The 17,455-nt window shown below is 52.0% G+C and overlaps 1 protein-coding gene across 4 annotated transcripts in view; it reads left to right on the top strand.

Moving 5' to 3' along the window:
* Window positions 1-17,449, top strand: part of RAB37 (RAB37, member RAS oncogene family) — a 63,068-nt gene extending 45,619 nt beyond the window's left edge. Inside the window, exons 2-10 of one of the 4 annotated variants that reach the window (XM_032429891.1) lie at window positions 6,466-6,576; window positions 12,460-12,570; window positions 13,647-13,688; window positions 14,194-14,260; window positions 14,345-14,397; window positions 15,382-15,447; window positions 16,256-16,312; window positions 16,390-16,466; window positions 16,659-17,449. In XM_032429891.1, coding sequence (XP_032285782.1) covers window positions 6,466-6,576; window positions 12,460-12,570; window positions 13,647-13,688; window positions 14,194-14,260; window positions 14,345-14,397; window positions 15,382-15,447; window positions 16,256-16,312; window positions 16,390-16,466; window positions 16,659-16,764 — 690 coding nt within the window. In that variant the 3' untranslated portion in view covers window positions 16,765-17,449. Of the gene's footprint in view, window positions 1-6,465; window positions 6,577-9,642; window positions 9,749-12,459; window positions 12,571-13,646; window positions 13,689-14,193; window positions 14,261-14,344; window positions 14,398-15,381; window positions 15,448-16,255; window positions 16,313-16,389; window positions 16,467-16,658 lie in introns of those variants that run through there. The other 3 variants (XM_032429892.1, XM_032429893.1, XM_032429894.1) reach the window with 3 other exon arrangements.
* The last annotated feature ends 6 nt before the right edge of the window (window positions 17,450-17,455 follow it).

Here is a 17,455-nt window from a genome sequence, read left to right on the forward strand (position 1 = left end):
AAGAAAGAAAGAAAGAAAGAAAGAAAGAAAGAAAGAAAGAAAGAAAAAAAGAAAGAAAGAAAGAAAGAAAGAAAGAAAGAAAGAAAGAAAGAAAGAAAGACGGGAGGGAGGAATAGAAAGAGATAAAGCAACAAGTAAAAGTCTTCTCTTCATTCCCAGAACCTTAAAGGTAGCCACAGTCAGCTTCTGCTGTCTCCCTGAAAAAAAAGTGTATGCATAATCAGCATATACACCCAAGTGAAGTCAACATAAGTCAGCGCACAAGCATATCTCTCTGCCCCTTCTTCTTTTACTCCATAATATCATTTTTCCCAAAGAGCACATACAGATCTACCTCATTCTTTTTTTTTTTTTAAGTAATCTCTATACCCAACGTGGGGCTTGAACTCAGGACCCCGAGATCAAGAGTCACATGCTCCTCGACTGAGCCAGCTAGGCGCCCCTACCTCATTCTTTTATGGGTTCCACAGTATTTCATCGCATGGATATTCTACAGTTTATTTAAGCAGCCCCAGTTGCTGAATTATTTGCCCTTACACCTCCTACCGTGAACATCCTTGTACGCACATCTTGGTGAAATTTTGCAAGTAAAACCATAGAACTGTTGAGTCAAAGGAATTTGCATTTGGGCTTTGATAGATATTGTCAATTGTTCTTCAAAATTCCCCAGTGGGGCACCTGGGTGGCTTGGTCGGTTAAATGTCTGCCTTCAATTCAGGTCATGATCTCAGGGTCCTGGGATCAAGCCCCAGGGTGGGCTCCCTGCTCAGGGGGGAGTCTGCTTGTCCCTCTTCCTCTCCCTCTGCCCCTAACCCTGCTTGAGCTCTCTCTCTCTCTCTTGCTCTCTTTCTCTATCTCTCAAATAAATAAAATCTTAAAAACAAAACAAAACAAAATGCCCCAATGTATGCTCCAACCAATGATGCATGTATGAGCTCCTGTTTCCCCAAATCTCAAGCAACATTGACCATTATCATACTTTTATCAAAGCATTATGTGGTGTACTGTATCAGAGAAACAGTGCCAGTACAAAATATATTGAGAGAGATTTCCTTCAAGGATTTGGCTCTAGGGGGCTGACAAGTCCAAAATCTGTAGGGCAGACTGGCCGGCTGGAAATTCTCAGGCAGAAGCTGATGCTGCAATCTTGAACAGAATTCCTTCTTCCTCAGGGAAACCTCAGTTTTGCTCTAACTTCCTTAAATTAATTGGATGAGACCCACCCAGATTATTGAAGACTTACAAGTCAACTGATTGTAAATCTATAATATCTATAATATATAATCTATATATCCATAATATACCTTCACAGCAACAGATAGATTAATGTTTAATTAAGTAATTAGGTGCTATCTCCTAGCCAAGTTGACACATAGAACTAACCACATTTACACACACACAATACTGTTTGTATTCTTTGTTCACTTTCTTATTGAGATATTCTTTTGAGAGCTCTTTATATTACTATATATATTAACCATTTGTCTGTCTTGCAAATATTTCCTCTCTATCATTTCTCATTTGATTTCTGTATGTTCTGTCAACCAGAACATTTTTATTTCTGTGCAGTCAGATCTATCCATCTGAATTTCTGTCTTGTTAAGAAAGTCACTCAGAACCACTTTCAGAGCCATAGTAACCACCTCGTTCACCTAGGCTTTCTAAATGTTCCCCCTAAACCATAAAGTCACAGGAAAGCAGGGTGCTGAGGCAATATTAGCCCAGCTTCCATTGAGAGGTGTTCACTGAAGGACAATTTAATGTCAGGCCCTGGCTTTTAGCAAGGGTCAATAGAAAAACTAGAGGATATAAAGAACTTATCAAACTCAACACCCAAAAAAAACAAATAATCCAGTTAAGAAATGAGCAGAAGACATGAACAGACATTTTTCCAAAGAAGACATCCAGGTGGCTAACAGACACATGAAAAGATGCTCAACATCACTCATCATCAGGGAAATACAAATCAAAACTACAATGAGATATTACTTCACACCTGTCAGAATGGCTAAAATTAACAACTCAGGAAACAACAGATGTTGGCAAGGATATGGAGAAAGGAGGGGCACCTGGGTGGCTCAGTCGTTAAGCGCCTGCTTCGGCTCAGGTCATGGTCCCGGGGTCCTGGGATCGAGCCCCACATCGGGCTCTCTGCTCAGCGGGAAGCCTGCTTCTCCCTCTCCCACTCCCCCTGCTTGTGTTCCCTCTCTCACTGTGTCCCTCTCTGTCAAATAAATAAAATCTTTAAAAAAAAAAAAAAGGATATGGAGAAAGGAGAACCCTCTTACACTGTTGGTGGGAAGGCAAACTGGGGCAGCCACCCTGGAGAACAGTATGGAGGTTCCTCAAAAAGTTAAAAATAGGGCTACCCTAGACCCAGCAATTTCACTACTAGGTATTTACCCAAAGGATACAAAAATACAGATTTGAAGAGGTACATGCACCCCAATGTTTATAACAGCATTATCAACAATAGCCAAACTATGGAGAAAGCCCAAATGCCCATCAACTGATGAATGGATAAAGAAGATATGGTGTGTGTGTGTATATATATATATATATATATATATATATATACACAACGGAATATTACTCAGCCATCAAAAAAAAATGAAATCTTGGGGTGCCTGGGTGGCTCAGTCAGTTAAAGTCTGGCTCTTCGTTTCAACTCAGATCATGATCTCATGGGTCTTGAGATAGAGCCCCACGGCAGGCTCTGTGCTCAGTAGGAAGTCTGCTTGAAAATTCTCTTCCTCTGCCCCTCCCCACACTCGTGCTCATGTGTGCTCTCTCTCTCTCAAATAAATAAATAATTTTTAAAAAAAAGAATGAAATCTTGCCATTTGCAACAACATGGATGGAGCTAGAGTGCATTTGCTAAGTGAAATAAGTCAGTCAGAGAAAGACAAATACCATCATTTCACTCATATGTGGAATTTAAGAAACAAAACAGATGAACATATGGGAAGGAAAGAGAGAGAGAGAAGCAAACCATAAGATACTCTTAAGGACAGAGAACAAACTGAGGGTTGATGGAGGGAAGTGGGTGGGGGAGGGGCTAGATGGGTGATGGGCATTAAGGAGGGCACTTGTTGTGATGAGCACTGGGTGTTGTATATAAGTGATGAATCACTAAATTCTACTCCTGAAACCAAAATCCACTATATGTTAACTAACTAGAATTTAAATAAAAATTTGAAAAGACAAAATAAAGCCCATAGGAAAAGCTTTGCATTTTCTGCAAAATGACAATTGCCCATTTTGTCATTTGAGGCCCCTTATATAAGAATCCACATAAGAGAGTCTTCTCTGTATCGCATGCCAGGAGAAAATACTCACTGACTGAATAGACTCAGGCAATAAGTACTACATACCCCATCTGGTTTCCCATTTTGTCTTGGGTGCCAGGAAATCTAGAAGCAACTGTAATGCTCAGATACAGGAACAAGCCATCTCACTCTGGGACAGAAGATTTCCTCAGGCAGCATCTTTAACTGCCCTCTTGTACAGTTTCATTGTAAGCCACCTCAAATTCCTTTTGGAAGTAGATGAAGCCCAAATACAAACATAAACAAAATGACTTAAGACAACAACAAACTGGGGTGCCTGGGTGGCTCAGTTGGTTAAGCGGCTGCCTTCAGCTCAGGTCATGATCCCAGGGTCCTGGGATCGAGCCCCGCATCAGGCTCCATGCTCAGCGGGAAGCCTGCTTCTCCCTCTCCCACTCCCCCCTACTTGTGTTCCCTCTCTCGCTGTCTCTGTCTCTCTGTCAAATAAATTAAAAAATCTTAAAAAAAAAAAAAAAAGACGTAACAACAAACTGAGGGTTGTTGGAGGGGAGGTAGGTGGGAGGAAGGGGTAACTGGGTGAAGGGCATTAAAAGGACACTTGATGAAATGAGCTCTGGGTTTTATATGCAACAGATGAATCACTAAATTCTACCCCCGTAACTAATAATACAGTATATGTTACCTAAATTGAATTTTTAAAAAGAATTTAAAATGTTAAAAAAAAAAAAAAAAAGAATAAAAACACCTGTCTGAATGGTGGCAAAGTTAGCACAAAAGTTTCTGTAGAACCATGATGAATCAACATTTTCACAAATGCTCCCTAGGAGGGAAGGTACAGTGGAAAATCTGGATCTGAGGTTGACATTCAGCTTCTCCAAGCAGTGAAATTTGGAGCCAATCTAGAGAAATTTTAGGAAAATCCTGGCAGCTATTGTGGAGAGAATAACTCCATTGTGTATCTAAGGTAATGGATTTAGGCAGACTCATCCCTAACATTTGGGGGACCAGGGCTAGAATACAAATGGATATCCATATACAACGTGTCTCAATATTTTAATGTTCTAAAGCAAGCTTAAAAAAACTATCAAATCAAGTGTGTCCTATCTTCCTACCTTGACAAACACATCTTCCTACTGACCTGGAAACCAGGTTTGAATATAGGATTTTCAGAAATTCTGCACCAAAATGTGGCAGCAGCATCCTGCCCCTGCCCCCAGGCAGGATTTGGCAGGACCTGAAGTGCTGAACCCTGTCACCCTGGACCATGTCCCCACTAAACCAGAACAGGTCCCAAGAAGATGGAACTCTTTTCATATAATGAGAGAAGAAAATGAATCCTTCACCCTGAAAAGGAAAAGGATAAAAGGGAAAAGAATGCCGATGTGTTATATCCTTTAGTAAATGAAGAAGGTGGACATGGAGGGACTGACCCTTCACCTTCTGAAATAGTCTCTCTAGGGAGCACTTCTTCAAGCCCGAGAAAGTTGGATTTGAGATGTAAATTATTAAAGCCACTGCACACAACAAACAAATGGAGCCCTTTAAACCAGGAGGAAATAAAAGCTGAATCGAATTTGGTTTGTGAAGTGGAGGTGGGGGACCATAGTCAGGGGACATCCAAAGTCAATATTACAAATAATCTCATGTGCCACTGACAGAGCCAAAGAGTGTTGGGGCCATGGGTCCAACCCCAGGAGACCCTGTCAATCCTTATGCTCTTACATTTTTGGCTTTTTGCATCTTTATGGCTTTGCAAGTCCAGCTAAAGTTGGCATCTCTTGAGCCTTTCCACTGACTTTGAATGCTTGTCTTTGGAAAGTAGCTATTGTCCATTTTAAAACTAAGGCATTTACAACTCATTCATTCATCCATCCACCCATTCATTCATTCATTGAGAGCCTACTGAGTACCAGCCTCTAGGTGTATGTATATTTCCTCTCTATTGCTTATGATTTTCTTCCCTGACCTGACCTTCCCGACTAACTCTCCCTACTACTTCCTCCAGGCACAGAAGTAGCCATTCCCTTCTTTCCCAAACTCTCCTTCTCTTGAAATGCTGTCCTCTCCAATGCTCCAGAGCCAAGGGCAAACACTTCCAAGGCATATATCCAGACGTTCTGATTTTTTTTATTCTATAGACAATGTTTTTTCAGACTTTGTGTTACTCTCCCAAGAAACGTGCCAAAGGGAATTAAAAGTGCAGGGAATTTATTAAGGGAAATACCTATGAAAAAAAGTGGGGTAGGGGCACCCGGGTGGCTCAGTCGGTTAAGCATCTAACTTTGGCTCAGGTCATGATCTCAGGGTCCTGGGATCAAGCCCCATGTTGGGGCTCCCTGCTCAGTGGGGAGTCTGCTCGTCCTTCTCCCTCTTCCCCTCCCCCATTCATTCTCTCTCTCTTTCTCTCAAATAAATAAATAAAATCTTAAAGAAAAGAAAAAAGTGGGGTGGAAGCTGGGAGAGGCAGAGAGAGCCCACAGACCATGATGCAGGTCTGACCCCAAGTGAAGGAGACCGCCATGCAATCTCTGGAAGGATCTGTAAAACTGTCCTAGAGCCAAATTCAGCCATTAGGGGAATCCTGTGTCTCCCAGAAACAAGCCTGCCTCAGTGTCCCTGCCACACTCTGCCTTTGGCTGGGAACAACCAGTGATAAGAATGGCGTCGGTGCAAACACACCTCTGGGGCATTCAGAGGGCACAGTGGGGCCTCAGTCAGTTACACCCCTATGGTTGGAAGTCTGAGAAGCAAGCTCTCATGGTCACCTCAGATGTTCATTAACATGGGGCAAAACAAGTTTCCTTCTATTCTTTCATGCCTCTTCAGTGACTCAGATTAGGAAATCAAGAGTTTGGGGTGTGTGTGTGTGTTTATTTTATTTTATTTTTTTTAAAGATTTTATTTATTCATTTGAGAGAGAATGAGATAGAGAGAGCATGAGAGGGGGGAGGGTCAGAGGGAGAAGCAGACTCCCTGCCGAGCAGGGAGCCCGATGCGGGACTCGATCCCGGGACTCCAGGATCATGACCTGAGCCGAAGGCAGTCGCTTAACCAACTGAGCCACCCAGGCGCCCATGTGTGTGTGTTTAGAAGGAGCCCACTCCCACAGCCACAACGGCATCTCTAAAGCCCAGTTCACACTGCAGACCGTCACGCCTCTCTTGCTCCCTTTCAGACCATCCTGGTGGGTGACAGTGGCGTGGGGAAGACATCTCTGCTGGTTCAGTTCGACCAGGGCAAGTTCATCCCGGGCTCCTTCTCGGCCACCGTGGGCATTGGATTCACAGTAAGCGCTCCCAGACTCTGGGGCCCTGGTGTGTCTCTGTCAGGGTCCCAGCAGGAAACAGGTGGACGCTCACATTGGATCATTCAAGAAGGTTGAATACGAAGACTACTTACCAAGGTGGAGGCAGGGTGTTGGGGAACCAGGGGGTATGGTGCAGTGCCCGTGCATGGCGCAGGGCCTCCATTCCAGCCCTAACCTAAAAAAAAAAACAAGAGGAGAGATCTACTGTCAGAACCTGGGGGAAAAAGCCTGCAAGAGGAGGGCTGGCTGGCAGGAGCTGTGACCCTCAGTGGAGAAACGCAGCAACTCATAGTCACCCTCCTGGGAGCTGGCCAGGGCAACAAGGCAGCTCCCTCCTACCATGCTCTCCTCCTGCTCCCCCATCTCTTCCTGGGGCTCCCCATTGGCTGAACACCACTGGAAACCAGAAAGAATATCTTGATACAGTTTGCTCAGGTCCCCCTTCCAGGGCAAGAAGAATGTGGAGAAGCAAAGCGATGGCTTCAGATGTTACGTACAGTCCAAATTTAACACTGTTGTGTGGGTCCTAGGGAGCTGGCAGGCCAACAATTAAAGTTTTGTTCTTAGCTCTCTGCCTCTCCCTGGATCTCCTCAGGATCAGGATGGAGCGGAGCACAGGGCCTGTGGGACCACACTCAGGGCTGGGAGGTAGCAGTGTCACACTGGTGGGAAGAGGCAAGGGGAACCCCCAGAAACTGGACTTGCCTGTTAGGTCACAGCAAGGAAGGCAAGGACTCATGATGGCCAGGGATTCAGAGTAAAGCAGAAATGAAAGCCTGGCCAGCATGTGTGCCAGGGCCTAATCCACCATGGGCCCGTTCCCCATCTGCCCCTCAGCACACAAGTTCACAGGGGGCCCTCACAGCCACCAGCCTTCTCCCTTCACTCCACGCCCATTGTTCCGCCTGGCAGACTCAGAGGGCAGACAGTGGGGTAGATGTGGGTGGGAACGCTCTGATTCACACTCCACAGATGCATCGGGGTGGGACCTCCAAATTTTGCCGCTAGCCTAGTAAGAAAAGCGTGGCATCTGACCTCTAAGAAGGAAGAAGGTATGTGGTCAAACTGAGAGCCTGAAGCAGGCTGACACAGGACAGGCCTGGCTCTCCCAAACCTACCACAGGACAAAGGAGGGTCTGGGTGAAGCCAACAACGCAAACCAGGGATGGAAGTCAGGAGCCCACATTTCCCTCTGCAGGCTCTAGGAGGGGCTCCTTCCTTGCCTCTTCCAGCTTCTGGTGGCTCCCGGCAATCCTTGGCATTTCTTGGCTTGTAGATGCGGCACCCCAATCTCTATCTCTGTCTTCACAGGGCCTCTTCTCCCTGTGTGTCTGTTCGTCTTCTTCCAAGGACACCAGTCATATTGGATTAAGGGCCCACCCTACTCCTGTACGACTTCATCTTAACTACTCACATCGGCAACAACCCCACTTCCAAATAAGTTCTCATTCTGAGGGAGTAGGGGCTAGGACATCCACAGATGGTTTTAGGGATGTAATGCAACCCATAACAGCATAGTTTGCAGTGGACGGGGAGCAAGGGCCATGCCTCCTCCTCTCTCTCATTTCTCGTCGGCCATTACTCTCTTGCTCTGAAAACCGTTGCCCCTACAGGGTTCCGGTGTGAGCACTCAAGAGCTCAGAGTGGGCTGGGGTGTTATTTGCAGCAGGTGACTCCGGCATCCAAAGAGCTGACCATACCACACATCTGCAGAGTACCGTACAGCTTCTCGGCTCCCACAGATGGCTCTCTGAGGCCCACCTACGTATAGATGAGGTGATGGCATGCCCAGCGCCAGAAAATAGCTCCAGCTGATGCCAAAAATCACAGAGCTAAGAGGCAGGTGTACACACAGTCCCCACCAGGCCTATAATCTCCCATAAGCCACACCTGCCCCTTACCCCCAACACCTAAGTCAAGAGGTGCAGATGCCCCTCTCCCCCTACACACCCTTCAGTCAGTCCCTGTGTAATGCACCCGCCCTGTTCAGAAGTAAGCTTATGTGCTTGTATACAATGCTGGGACAGGAGTAACTAAATGGCTGGCCAGGGCCACAGAGTCCCTGAAGCCTACTAGGGGCAACCCCAGACACACTCCCACTCTCTGTCACCAGGAGCTGCAGGATTCCTGGGATGTCCTGGACAGTCTGCTCAAAATGATCCACGACCTCATGAATGCATTTAATACCAAACATCTAAGGCCTGCTCCATGCCAAGGGACGGGTGCCAGGCATGAATAAGGCCAGCCCTGCCTTTAGGAGCGCCTAGATTGGGAGGTGTGTGGGGGGAAGGCTTTCCCAGGATGGGTCATTCCGGGCGCAGCCCAACAGGTCAGGGAGAAATGAGAGGTTATCTACACTATAAAGGGTCAAAGTCCTAGCATCCACCAGGGGCCGTGAAAAACCACCGTGTAAATGTGCTGCAAGGTCAATTTCGGTGGGTAAATAAAATTATATTCAGAAAAGCTCGCGCTGGGGTGCATTAGCAAAAGCAAAACTGCCTGAGCGCCTTCCTCACAATGCACGCCTCCTCACAAAACCAGCGCCCCGCTGCCCAGAGGCATCCCCAGCTCCCAACCGGGACCCAGGGACACCTGTCGGCCGCCAGCTGGCCGGGGCTCGGGCGCCGCCTTCAGGCCACGCTGCGCAGCGGCAGCGAGAACCGGGGCGCCGGACCGCGGGGTCCCCGCGATGCCAGACCTTGCGAGGCAGGCTGGATTTCCAGGGACCGCTCCCCGGGGAACCTAACCCGGGCCGCTGGCGACCTTGGGGGACCGGTCCTGGGGCTGGATTTGGCCCGTGTCCTCAGAGCGCGAAGCCGGGCCAGTTTGCTCGGGGGCCCGCCTGCCCCTCAGGCGCTGACCCTGCGGTCGTGCGCGCCCTCGCGAGACAGCCTGCTCGGGGCAGGTGTCGTCGGGGTGGCCGGACGTAGGGAGGAGCCTGTCGGGGTCCGGGCCGGGGCGGTGGAGGGTGGGAGGATGGGGTGGAGCCTAAAGCGGGGCGGTCCCTGCGCTGTCCCTCGCCCGCCACCAGCCCTAGCTCACCTCTGGTCCAGGGGACATGACGGGCATGTCTGGCGCCGCTGCCACCCGGGATGGAGAGGCCCCCGAGCACTCCCCGCCTTGCAGTCCGAGCTACGATGTCACGGGCAAGGTGGGTGGGCACTGCGCCCAGCGCTGGGGACTCCCCAGCCGGCTCTGAGGGTCACCCCTTCCCCGCGCCCTTTGCCCTGAGACCCCGGTCCAAGCCCCTTTCTGGCTTCGTCTGCGTTGGACTCGGCCCTTTCCCCAGGGAACCGGGTCTCCCAGAGCAGGGAGGAAGGGTGGAGACAGCCCCTGGCGCTATGCCATCGTCTAGGGCTCTGGGCTGGCTCAGCAAGGGTGGAAAGAGGAGGGTCGGAAGGACTGAATGACTCCCCCACACAGCGGACCCCAACCCAGTTTTCTTTTGCTGCACCCTGGCCGCTATGATCTCCCGGGAACCCCGTGCTTCTCGGTACGGGTCAAGCACACAAACCTCCTGGGCACAGGCACCCCCAAACGCTAGGATAAAGGGATGCCTGGAGACGCGGAGAGGACGCCCCCTGGCGGCGGAGCAGTTGTGGTTCATGCCCTTTCCCCAGCTAAGCTCTCAGCCGAGACTGAACATCGCGTTTGGAGGCCTTAGGCCTGAAGCTCTGTGGGACCCCGGGTGCCCCCGAGCCCTACCCCTTCCCTTTCTGCTCCCGCAGCCATTGCCTCCCGCCTTCTTCCAGGAGGATGTTGCTAACCAAAATGCAGGCCCACCTGAGAATTTTTAGAACCTGAGAAAGATTCTGTTGGTTAGTCACAAGTCCCCCGTGGGTGAGCTTAAGCCACCTCTCTGGGGCCAGATCCTCTGCAGGGCTGCCCTGTACGGAAGCAGGTGAGGGAGGCAATGGACACTGGTCTGTCTGCCCTCCCTCTGGGCCCAGGGAGGAGTCAGGGACCGGGAACCCTGAACGAGGTGCTGAGGGAGCACAGAGCTTCCACTCTTCCTCTATAAGGTTGGGGATGAGGGAGGGGTTGCCCTGTCTCGTGCTGTGTGGCCTTGGAGGAGACCTGACTTTTCCTGTGCCTTGGTGTCCTCCCCCGCCCCCACGGCTCACTCTTACTAGGAGCTGGGGCCTCCACCCCCATTGTTTCAGGGGAAGCCACTCTGCAAGTCACCCACCCAGAGCCGTTGAGATAGGCGTCCTGTGTGGGCTGGTGGCAGGAAATGGGCCCCTGTGCCTTCAGGGGAGGGGGAGCTGCTAAGGGCCAGGCCCCAGGCTGGTGGGGACCTCCTGACCTCCTGGCCTGACAAGCCAGCTGGGCTCTTTGCCTAGGAGGTGGCAAGGCTGGGCTGGAATCGCCTGGCTGGGTGGGCAGTGAGCATCTTTTGTTCAAGGCAGCTGTGATCTGAAAAGGATGCAGGAGCTTACCCTCCCTCCTTCCCCCTCAGGGGCTAGGACCCAGGAGCCAGGGAGCAGTGCTGACTCCAGAGGGCTCCCCAGCCTCCAGCTCTCCATCTCCCCTGGGTCAAGCAGCATCTGTGGAGAGTGGCCCGTGGCTTCCAGCAGCCTGCATCCCCTGGGCTTGCCCCAGGAGACTGAGTCCAGGCCAGTCTGGGAGGAGCCTGGCAGGAGCTCCTTGGGCCAAATTAGAGGGAATGGGGGCCACAGGCAGGCAGCACCCAGCCCCGGGCCACTCTTCCCTGAGTCTCAAGTAGTTCACATCAGCATTATTGGTCCAAGTCATTAACAGACTCCAAAGAGGCCTCAACAAAATTATCCTTCCTCCCTTCTAGCTGCTGTGGAAACCATGCCACAGAAGGGTTAAGGAATCTTCCGAACATCCCCCAGTAGCCATTTACAAGCCAGGACCCCAGCCTTCATATGCCTTTTGCTCAGTCCCCTTACCTTTTCGCCAAAGTTAGCTAATCCTAGTACCCCATGCCCACAGCAGGAATGCCTTTGGGCTCCATTGTCAAGGTCGGAGCCTCAAAAATAACTCAAACCTAGTCCCTGCTCAACCCATTAAGTATCTAACCAGCCAACTGGGAAAATTCCAGCATTAGGTCCAGACCTCTGTTCTCCAAGCTTGAGCAATGACTAGACAGAAGGCTCCCTTCTCCTGGCCCCACTTGTCTTGTCCCTGAAAGAAGATAGATGAGCTGAGACTGACCAGACAATAAAGGGGAGGGACACACCCCACCCCACCCGCCCTCCCCTACAGTGACCCAGGAACGCTAATTTGCAGCCATCTGTCCCACTTGGGAGGTTTCTGCAGAAGGAACTTCAGATTCGTTGTCTCCCCATTTCAGCATAAATTTCAACCCTCCCTAGTTCATGCAACCCTTTTATAAACATAAAATGTCATTAGAAACTTCCAGATAAACCTTGTGACCAAAAAAAGAAAAGAAAACAACAGCAGTGGTAATTTTAGAATATGCCTTTGCACACAACAGTGCCCGCCCCTATCAGATCCGATAGCCTCCCTTGGGTGATAATCCCTGGCCACGGTATTAACACTTCCCTTCTGGAAGTGGTGGTTCTTTGGGGCCACCGAGCACATCTGCTGACCTATGAGTGCTGAGGTCTCAACTCAGGCTTCCAGGAAACTGGGTGAGGACAGGAGAGTCAGAAGGAGGGCCTGAGAAATGAGCTGAGCCAAGGAGTAGAGAGGAGAGGCAGGGTGAAGGTAGCGGTAGGCTTTCCAGAACCAGGTGGCCCTCAGTGCCGACAGCATCCTTCCCTGGCCCTCTGGCCCTCTGCCCCTCCGCCCCTCTTTCCAGGGTCTCTCACCCTGGAAGCCCAGAAATTTGCCCCAACTCCCCATTAACTGCCTCTGCCCCCCATCTCCTAGGTGATGCTTCTGGGAGACTCAGGCGTTGGCAAAACCTGTTTCCTGATCCAATTCAAAGATGGGGCCTTCCTGTCCGGGACCTTCATAGCCACGGTCGGCATAGACTTCAGGGTGAGGTGGCTGCAGGCTCCTCCTCCCAGCTGCAAGTCAGGGGCCCAGGGCTCAGGCACAGCATGCTGTCCTCTCCTTGCCGACCCTGGCTCCTCAGAGCTGCTGTGGCTCACTGCCCAGAGGGCACCGGGGGTGCTCCCCCTTGGGACCACAGAGGGGGCCAGGTTCAAGGAGTCTGGGCATGGTCGGGGGCTCTCTGCCCACCTACAGGATATGAGCAATGAGACACTGAGTCTTAAAATTCTGCCCTAGAGCAAGGCGGACACATCCCACGGTATGAGCTGAGTTTCCTGGCCTTCAGCCCCCTTGCTCCTTGCCCTCTGAGCTGGGCCCCTCTGGCAAGGCCCCAGAGGTCAACAGGTCTTTCTGGAGTTCCTGGAAACACAGCACTGCACTGGGTTGAAGAGCCGGGCTCACCAGGCTCCCTCCCTGTCATCTTGAGGAACCCACCTTTACAAATCTGTGTCAGGGATGTAACACTCAGCCACTCTCCACCCAGAGGGTCCAGGAGAGTAAGGTCTAACCCCAGGTGGGGGTGGGGGAAGGGAGGCAATGCAGAGGCCAGGTGCCTCCCTCCCAATGGGAAGGAACTGAAGCTTCACTCAGGAGAACTAGTGAACAGCTAGAGGGAAAGACCACCCTGCAGGTCCAGCCTCAGCCGTGCCCAGGATGCTGGGGGGCATCTTCTCTCTAGGGACTCAGTTCTGCAGGATGGGGCTGAGCTCCGGGAGGGATGGATGGAAGTGAGAAAGAGGCAGGGCCCCCAGTGCCCAGCCCTGTGCCACCTGCTGAGGTCTGGGCAGAGCCAGGCAGGTGCTCGGTCTCTTCTGCCCCCGGCGTGTTGTAAGAAGAGCAGACAAGTCCCCAGAAGAACTCTGCAATAGGCGGGCTCTCTGGAGACAGGCTCCTGCTGCCCTGAGGGGATGATCTGACTGGAGTTGTCTCTGGGGCTCACTGTACCCCCTTTAACCCTGGGGAGCAACCAGAACAGAATGCCTGCTGCTCTGTAGAATGTCAAGGATCCAAGCCTCCCCTGCCTTCCAAATCCACCCTCCCTCTGCCCTTTTCTCTTTCAGAACAAGGTGGTGACTGTGGACGGTGTGAGGGTGAAGCTGCAGGTGAGACGGGAACTGCAGGGGAGGGGGAGGACAGAGGTGCCCGCCCCTGCCGCGCACCCAAACCGCAGGAGGCCTGCAGCCCTGCCCTCAGCCTGGGGCAATTTCCTGTGGGGCCCAGAGGAAACGGTTTTTGTGCTTTTGTTTGTTCGAGGTCTCTAGAAAAAGCAGTTCCCAGGCACCCTCTCTGCTATCAAAGGCAGCTCAACGTGCCTCCAGACAAGCTCAGGCTTGCTCCAGCGCCTCTCCAGTTTCCCAGGCCTCATCTGCCCGGGAGACTGGGCACCCCCAACCTCTGGGCTAGGGAAGAGGCTGCAGCCTGAATGAGCTTGTGACCTCAATAACAGCACCGTGCAGGACACCGTCACATGTTCAGAAGGCCCTGAGCACCTGCAGCAGGAAGTGTCCCACCTTCCCACACAGCTCTCATACTCCAGCGCGGGTTCCCTCTGCCCAGCACGGTCCCGGCACACTGCCTCCTTCTGACCATCTGTCCGTGCCTTCCTAGATCTGGGATACAGCCGGGCAGGAGCGATTCCGCAGCGTCACCCATGCTTATTACCGAGATGCCCAGGGTAAGCCTTCCCCAGCCCACCTGGCATACCCATCCTCCTGCCCCACGTCCCCTGTGTGATCTCTCTCTCCCCCCGCCCCCACAGCCTTACTCCTGCTGTACGACATCACCAACAAGTCTTCTTTCGACAACATCCGGGTAGGTCTCCTTCCCTCGCCATCCATAAGCAGCCAAGGCGGGGCCTCCGCAAGCTAGGACTGCTTCCTGCTTGGTGGGAAGGGGGAGGAGCATGGAACACTGCCCCCTTTTTAAAAACACCTGCGCTGTGACTCAGAAGGAATAAGCTGCCGGTGGGCATCTGGTTGGCGTGTGGGCATGAAGGCCAGGCAGGCCGCTGGGTGCCTGTGTTACCTACTTAGCCCTGGCTGTGATTCCTGAGGGCAGCTCATGACAAAGTGTCCAAAGCAAAGTACCCAGCTCCGCCCCAGGCAATTACCCACCCACAGAGACCAAGGGGAGAACACAAGCAGGAGAGTCTCTCCAGCCAGCCAGCCCAGGTGGCAAAGAAAGTGATTTGGGCAGTGAGCAGTTCTGTCCTCACCAAACTGTTACAGAGTAGGGATAAAAATTCAACAAGTACAAGCACTGAGTGCGTACGGCACCATAACGATTTCACATCTCCCTGACCTCAAGGGATTGGCAAGCGAATGCGGGGGGGGGGGGGGGGGGGGGGGGGCACACGGGGACCAAAACATATAGATATAAAGCAGCTTATAAAGAGGATGGAAATCCACTCATATTGCCACCTCCAGCTCCATGCTCCTGGTAGACATCACCAATCAATCACAATATTTTTTATCACTAAGCCCTTATGTGTCCTTGGAATCCTCAAAGAGGCACTCCAGGAAATCGCTGGTGACCACCAACTGATTTAGGAGATATAGCTCCTCCATCTCCAGTTTCCATAGAACGGGGAGTTGCAGTGCTTGGGGTTGGGTAGGAAGGTTGGTAAGGAAGGCTGATCAAGACCAGAGAGGCCAGAACAAAGAGGCAGATAAGAGAATCCAGGGGGACAGTGAGTAGCCCAGGAAAACCAAACAGGACAGAAGAAGGATGGGGGAGAGGGAGGAGAGAAGGGCTGGTTCTCAGGCATGGCCTGGCTCAGCTCACCCTCTCCCACAGGCCTGGCTCACTGAGATTCATGAGTATGCGCAGAGGGATGTAGTGATCATGCTGCTGGGCAACAAGGTGAGTGAGCCCATTCCTGCGCCTCCCCTCTTACTAGCTCCATGAAAGCCCCACCGCTGCCCAAGAGGGTTAGCCGCATGTCCTTCCAGCAAAGGATTCTTTTTTTTTTTTTTAAGATTTTATTTATTTGAGAGAGAGAGAGAGAATGAGAAAGAGAGAGAGCACAGGAGAGGGGGGAGGGTCAGAGGGAGAAGCAGACTCCCTGCTGAGCCGGGACCCCGATGCGGGACTCGATCCAGGGACTCCAGGATCATGACCTGAGCCGAAGGCAGTCGCTTAACCAACTGAACCACCCAGGCACCCCCAGCAAAGGATTCTTTCCAGACTCCAGTTCAAGGGTCAGACCTATTTGGCAGCTTCACCCCATCTCATCTGCCCTCGTAAAGCTTTGGAAATGGCCCCCTCCAGGGAAAGCCCACGCTGCCATCTGAGAGATCCAGGGATGCCCAACTGCTCAGCCCCCGTTAGATCATAGTAAAATAGGGTCACAGATGATGAGCTAAAACTAGCAAGGGCTAGTCCCAACTACTGTCACCTCTCTGAGGCTAGTCACCACACCCCTGGCAAAGGAGAGTTTCCCATCTCCCCAAGTGGCAGTGAGATCCCCTGGCTGGGAGCTGGGTAACTCAGCCTGAACAAGGCCGAAACCCTGGCTCCAAGCCAATCATACCACCCGCAGTCCCACAGGCCACCAGCAGAGGGCAGGCAGTAGCTGCTCCTGCGGCTAAAGAGGGACCAGCCCAGGCAGGAGAGGGGCCCGCTGGGGTGGAGGTTTCCTTCCCCAGAGTGACCCACCTGGGCTTGACAGGCGGATGTGAGCAGTGAAAGGGTGATCCGTTCGGAGGATGGAGAGACACTGGCCAGGGTAAGTGACTGCCCGTGGGCAGGACAAGGGGTGGGGACAGCCAGAGGCTGGCCCTGAGGACATTCTCTTCCTGGCAGGAGTACGGAGTTCCCTTCATGGAGACCAGCGCCAAGACGGGCATGAATGTGGAGTTAGCCTTTCTGGCCATTGCCAAGTAAGAGCCGAGCAAGGAAGGGAATCGTGCAGGGCAGGGTGGCACCAGCTGGGAATCCAGTAAGGCCTGGCCCCTGGCCCAGCCCCTGCCCCAAAGCATTGTGCATTCTAGGTCCAGTAGCCCCAGGCCATGGGAGTGGGGAGGGTGCAGTTCCTCACTCCCTGCCCAGCCCACTTCTTCTTCCTCTTCAAGGGAGCTGAAGTACAGAGCCTTGTGGCAGCCCGGTGGGCCCCATTTCCAGATCCGAGACTTTGTGGAGTCCCAGAAGAAACAGCCCAGCTGCTGCTCCTTCTTATGAAGCCCAAGGTGCTGAAAGGAGGCTCCAGAGGCCCCTGCGGATGCAGCCTTCTCCCCCAGATCTGGTTTATTCTGAGCGGATGGAAGTTGGGGGACCCAGGGCAGAGCCCCTTCCCAAGAGAGAGCTGTACTCCCACCCTTACCCTAGTTCCTGTAGCTTCCCTGCATCCTGGGGGAGGGTAAAGTATTTATTTCATTTTAATGATACATAATGTAATACAAAAAAGGAGGGGTGGGGACCAGAAAACCAAGAGAGGGTCCTGGTTGTCCTTTTGCCTTCTGGTACTAGGACTTAAATGGGGCCAAGGCTCCCTCCTCGCCTTGACAAGTGTGGTATTCTCCAGCTCAGCACCAGAGGGCAGTGATGCACTTCTGCAGCGGGAGGGCAGGCAGCGACCCCAAGCCACCCTCACTCAGCTGGAGAGGTGAAGCAGACCCCAGCTTTACTTCCTCCAGCTCCCAGGGAACAGTCTTCCCCAGTAAGATGGGCCCTTATGCTGGGAGCCAGACCAAGGCTCAGGGAAGTGACCAAGCTCTGTGGGTAGGGGAGAGAGGAGTAACACAGACTAGGTCTATGTTTGGCTCCCTCTGGCCTTACTAGGGGGGCTAGTAAGGCCAGAGGGAGCCAAACATAGACCTAGTCTATGGGAGGTGTACCCCTTTTTCTCCAGCCCGCAGATTGAAAACATCTG

Source organism: Phoca vitulina, unplaced genomic scaffold (genome assembly GCF_004348235.1).
Source record: "Phoca vitulina isolate PV1807 unplaced genomic scaffold, GSC_HSeal_1.0 scaffold41, whole genome shotgun sequence".
Taxonomy (NCBI): Eukaryota; Metazoa; Chordata; class Mammalia; order Carnivora; family Phocidae; genus Phoca; species Phoca vitulina.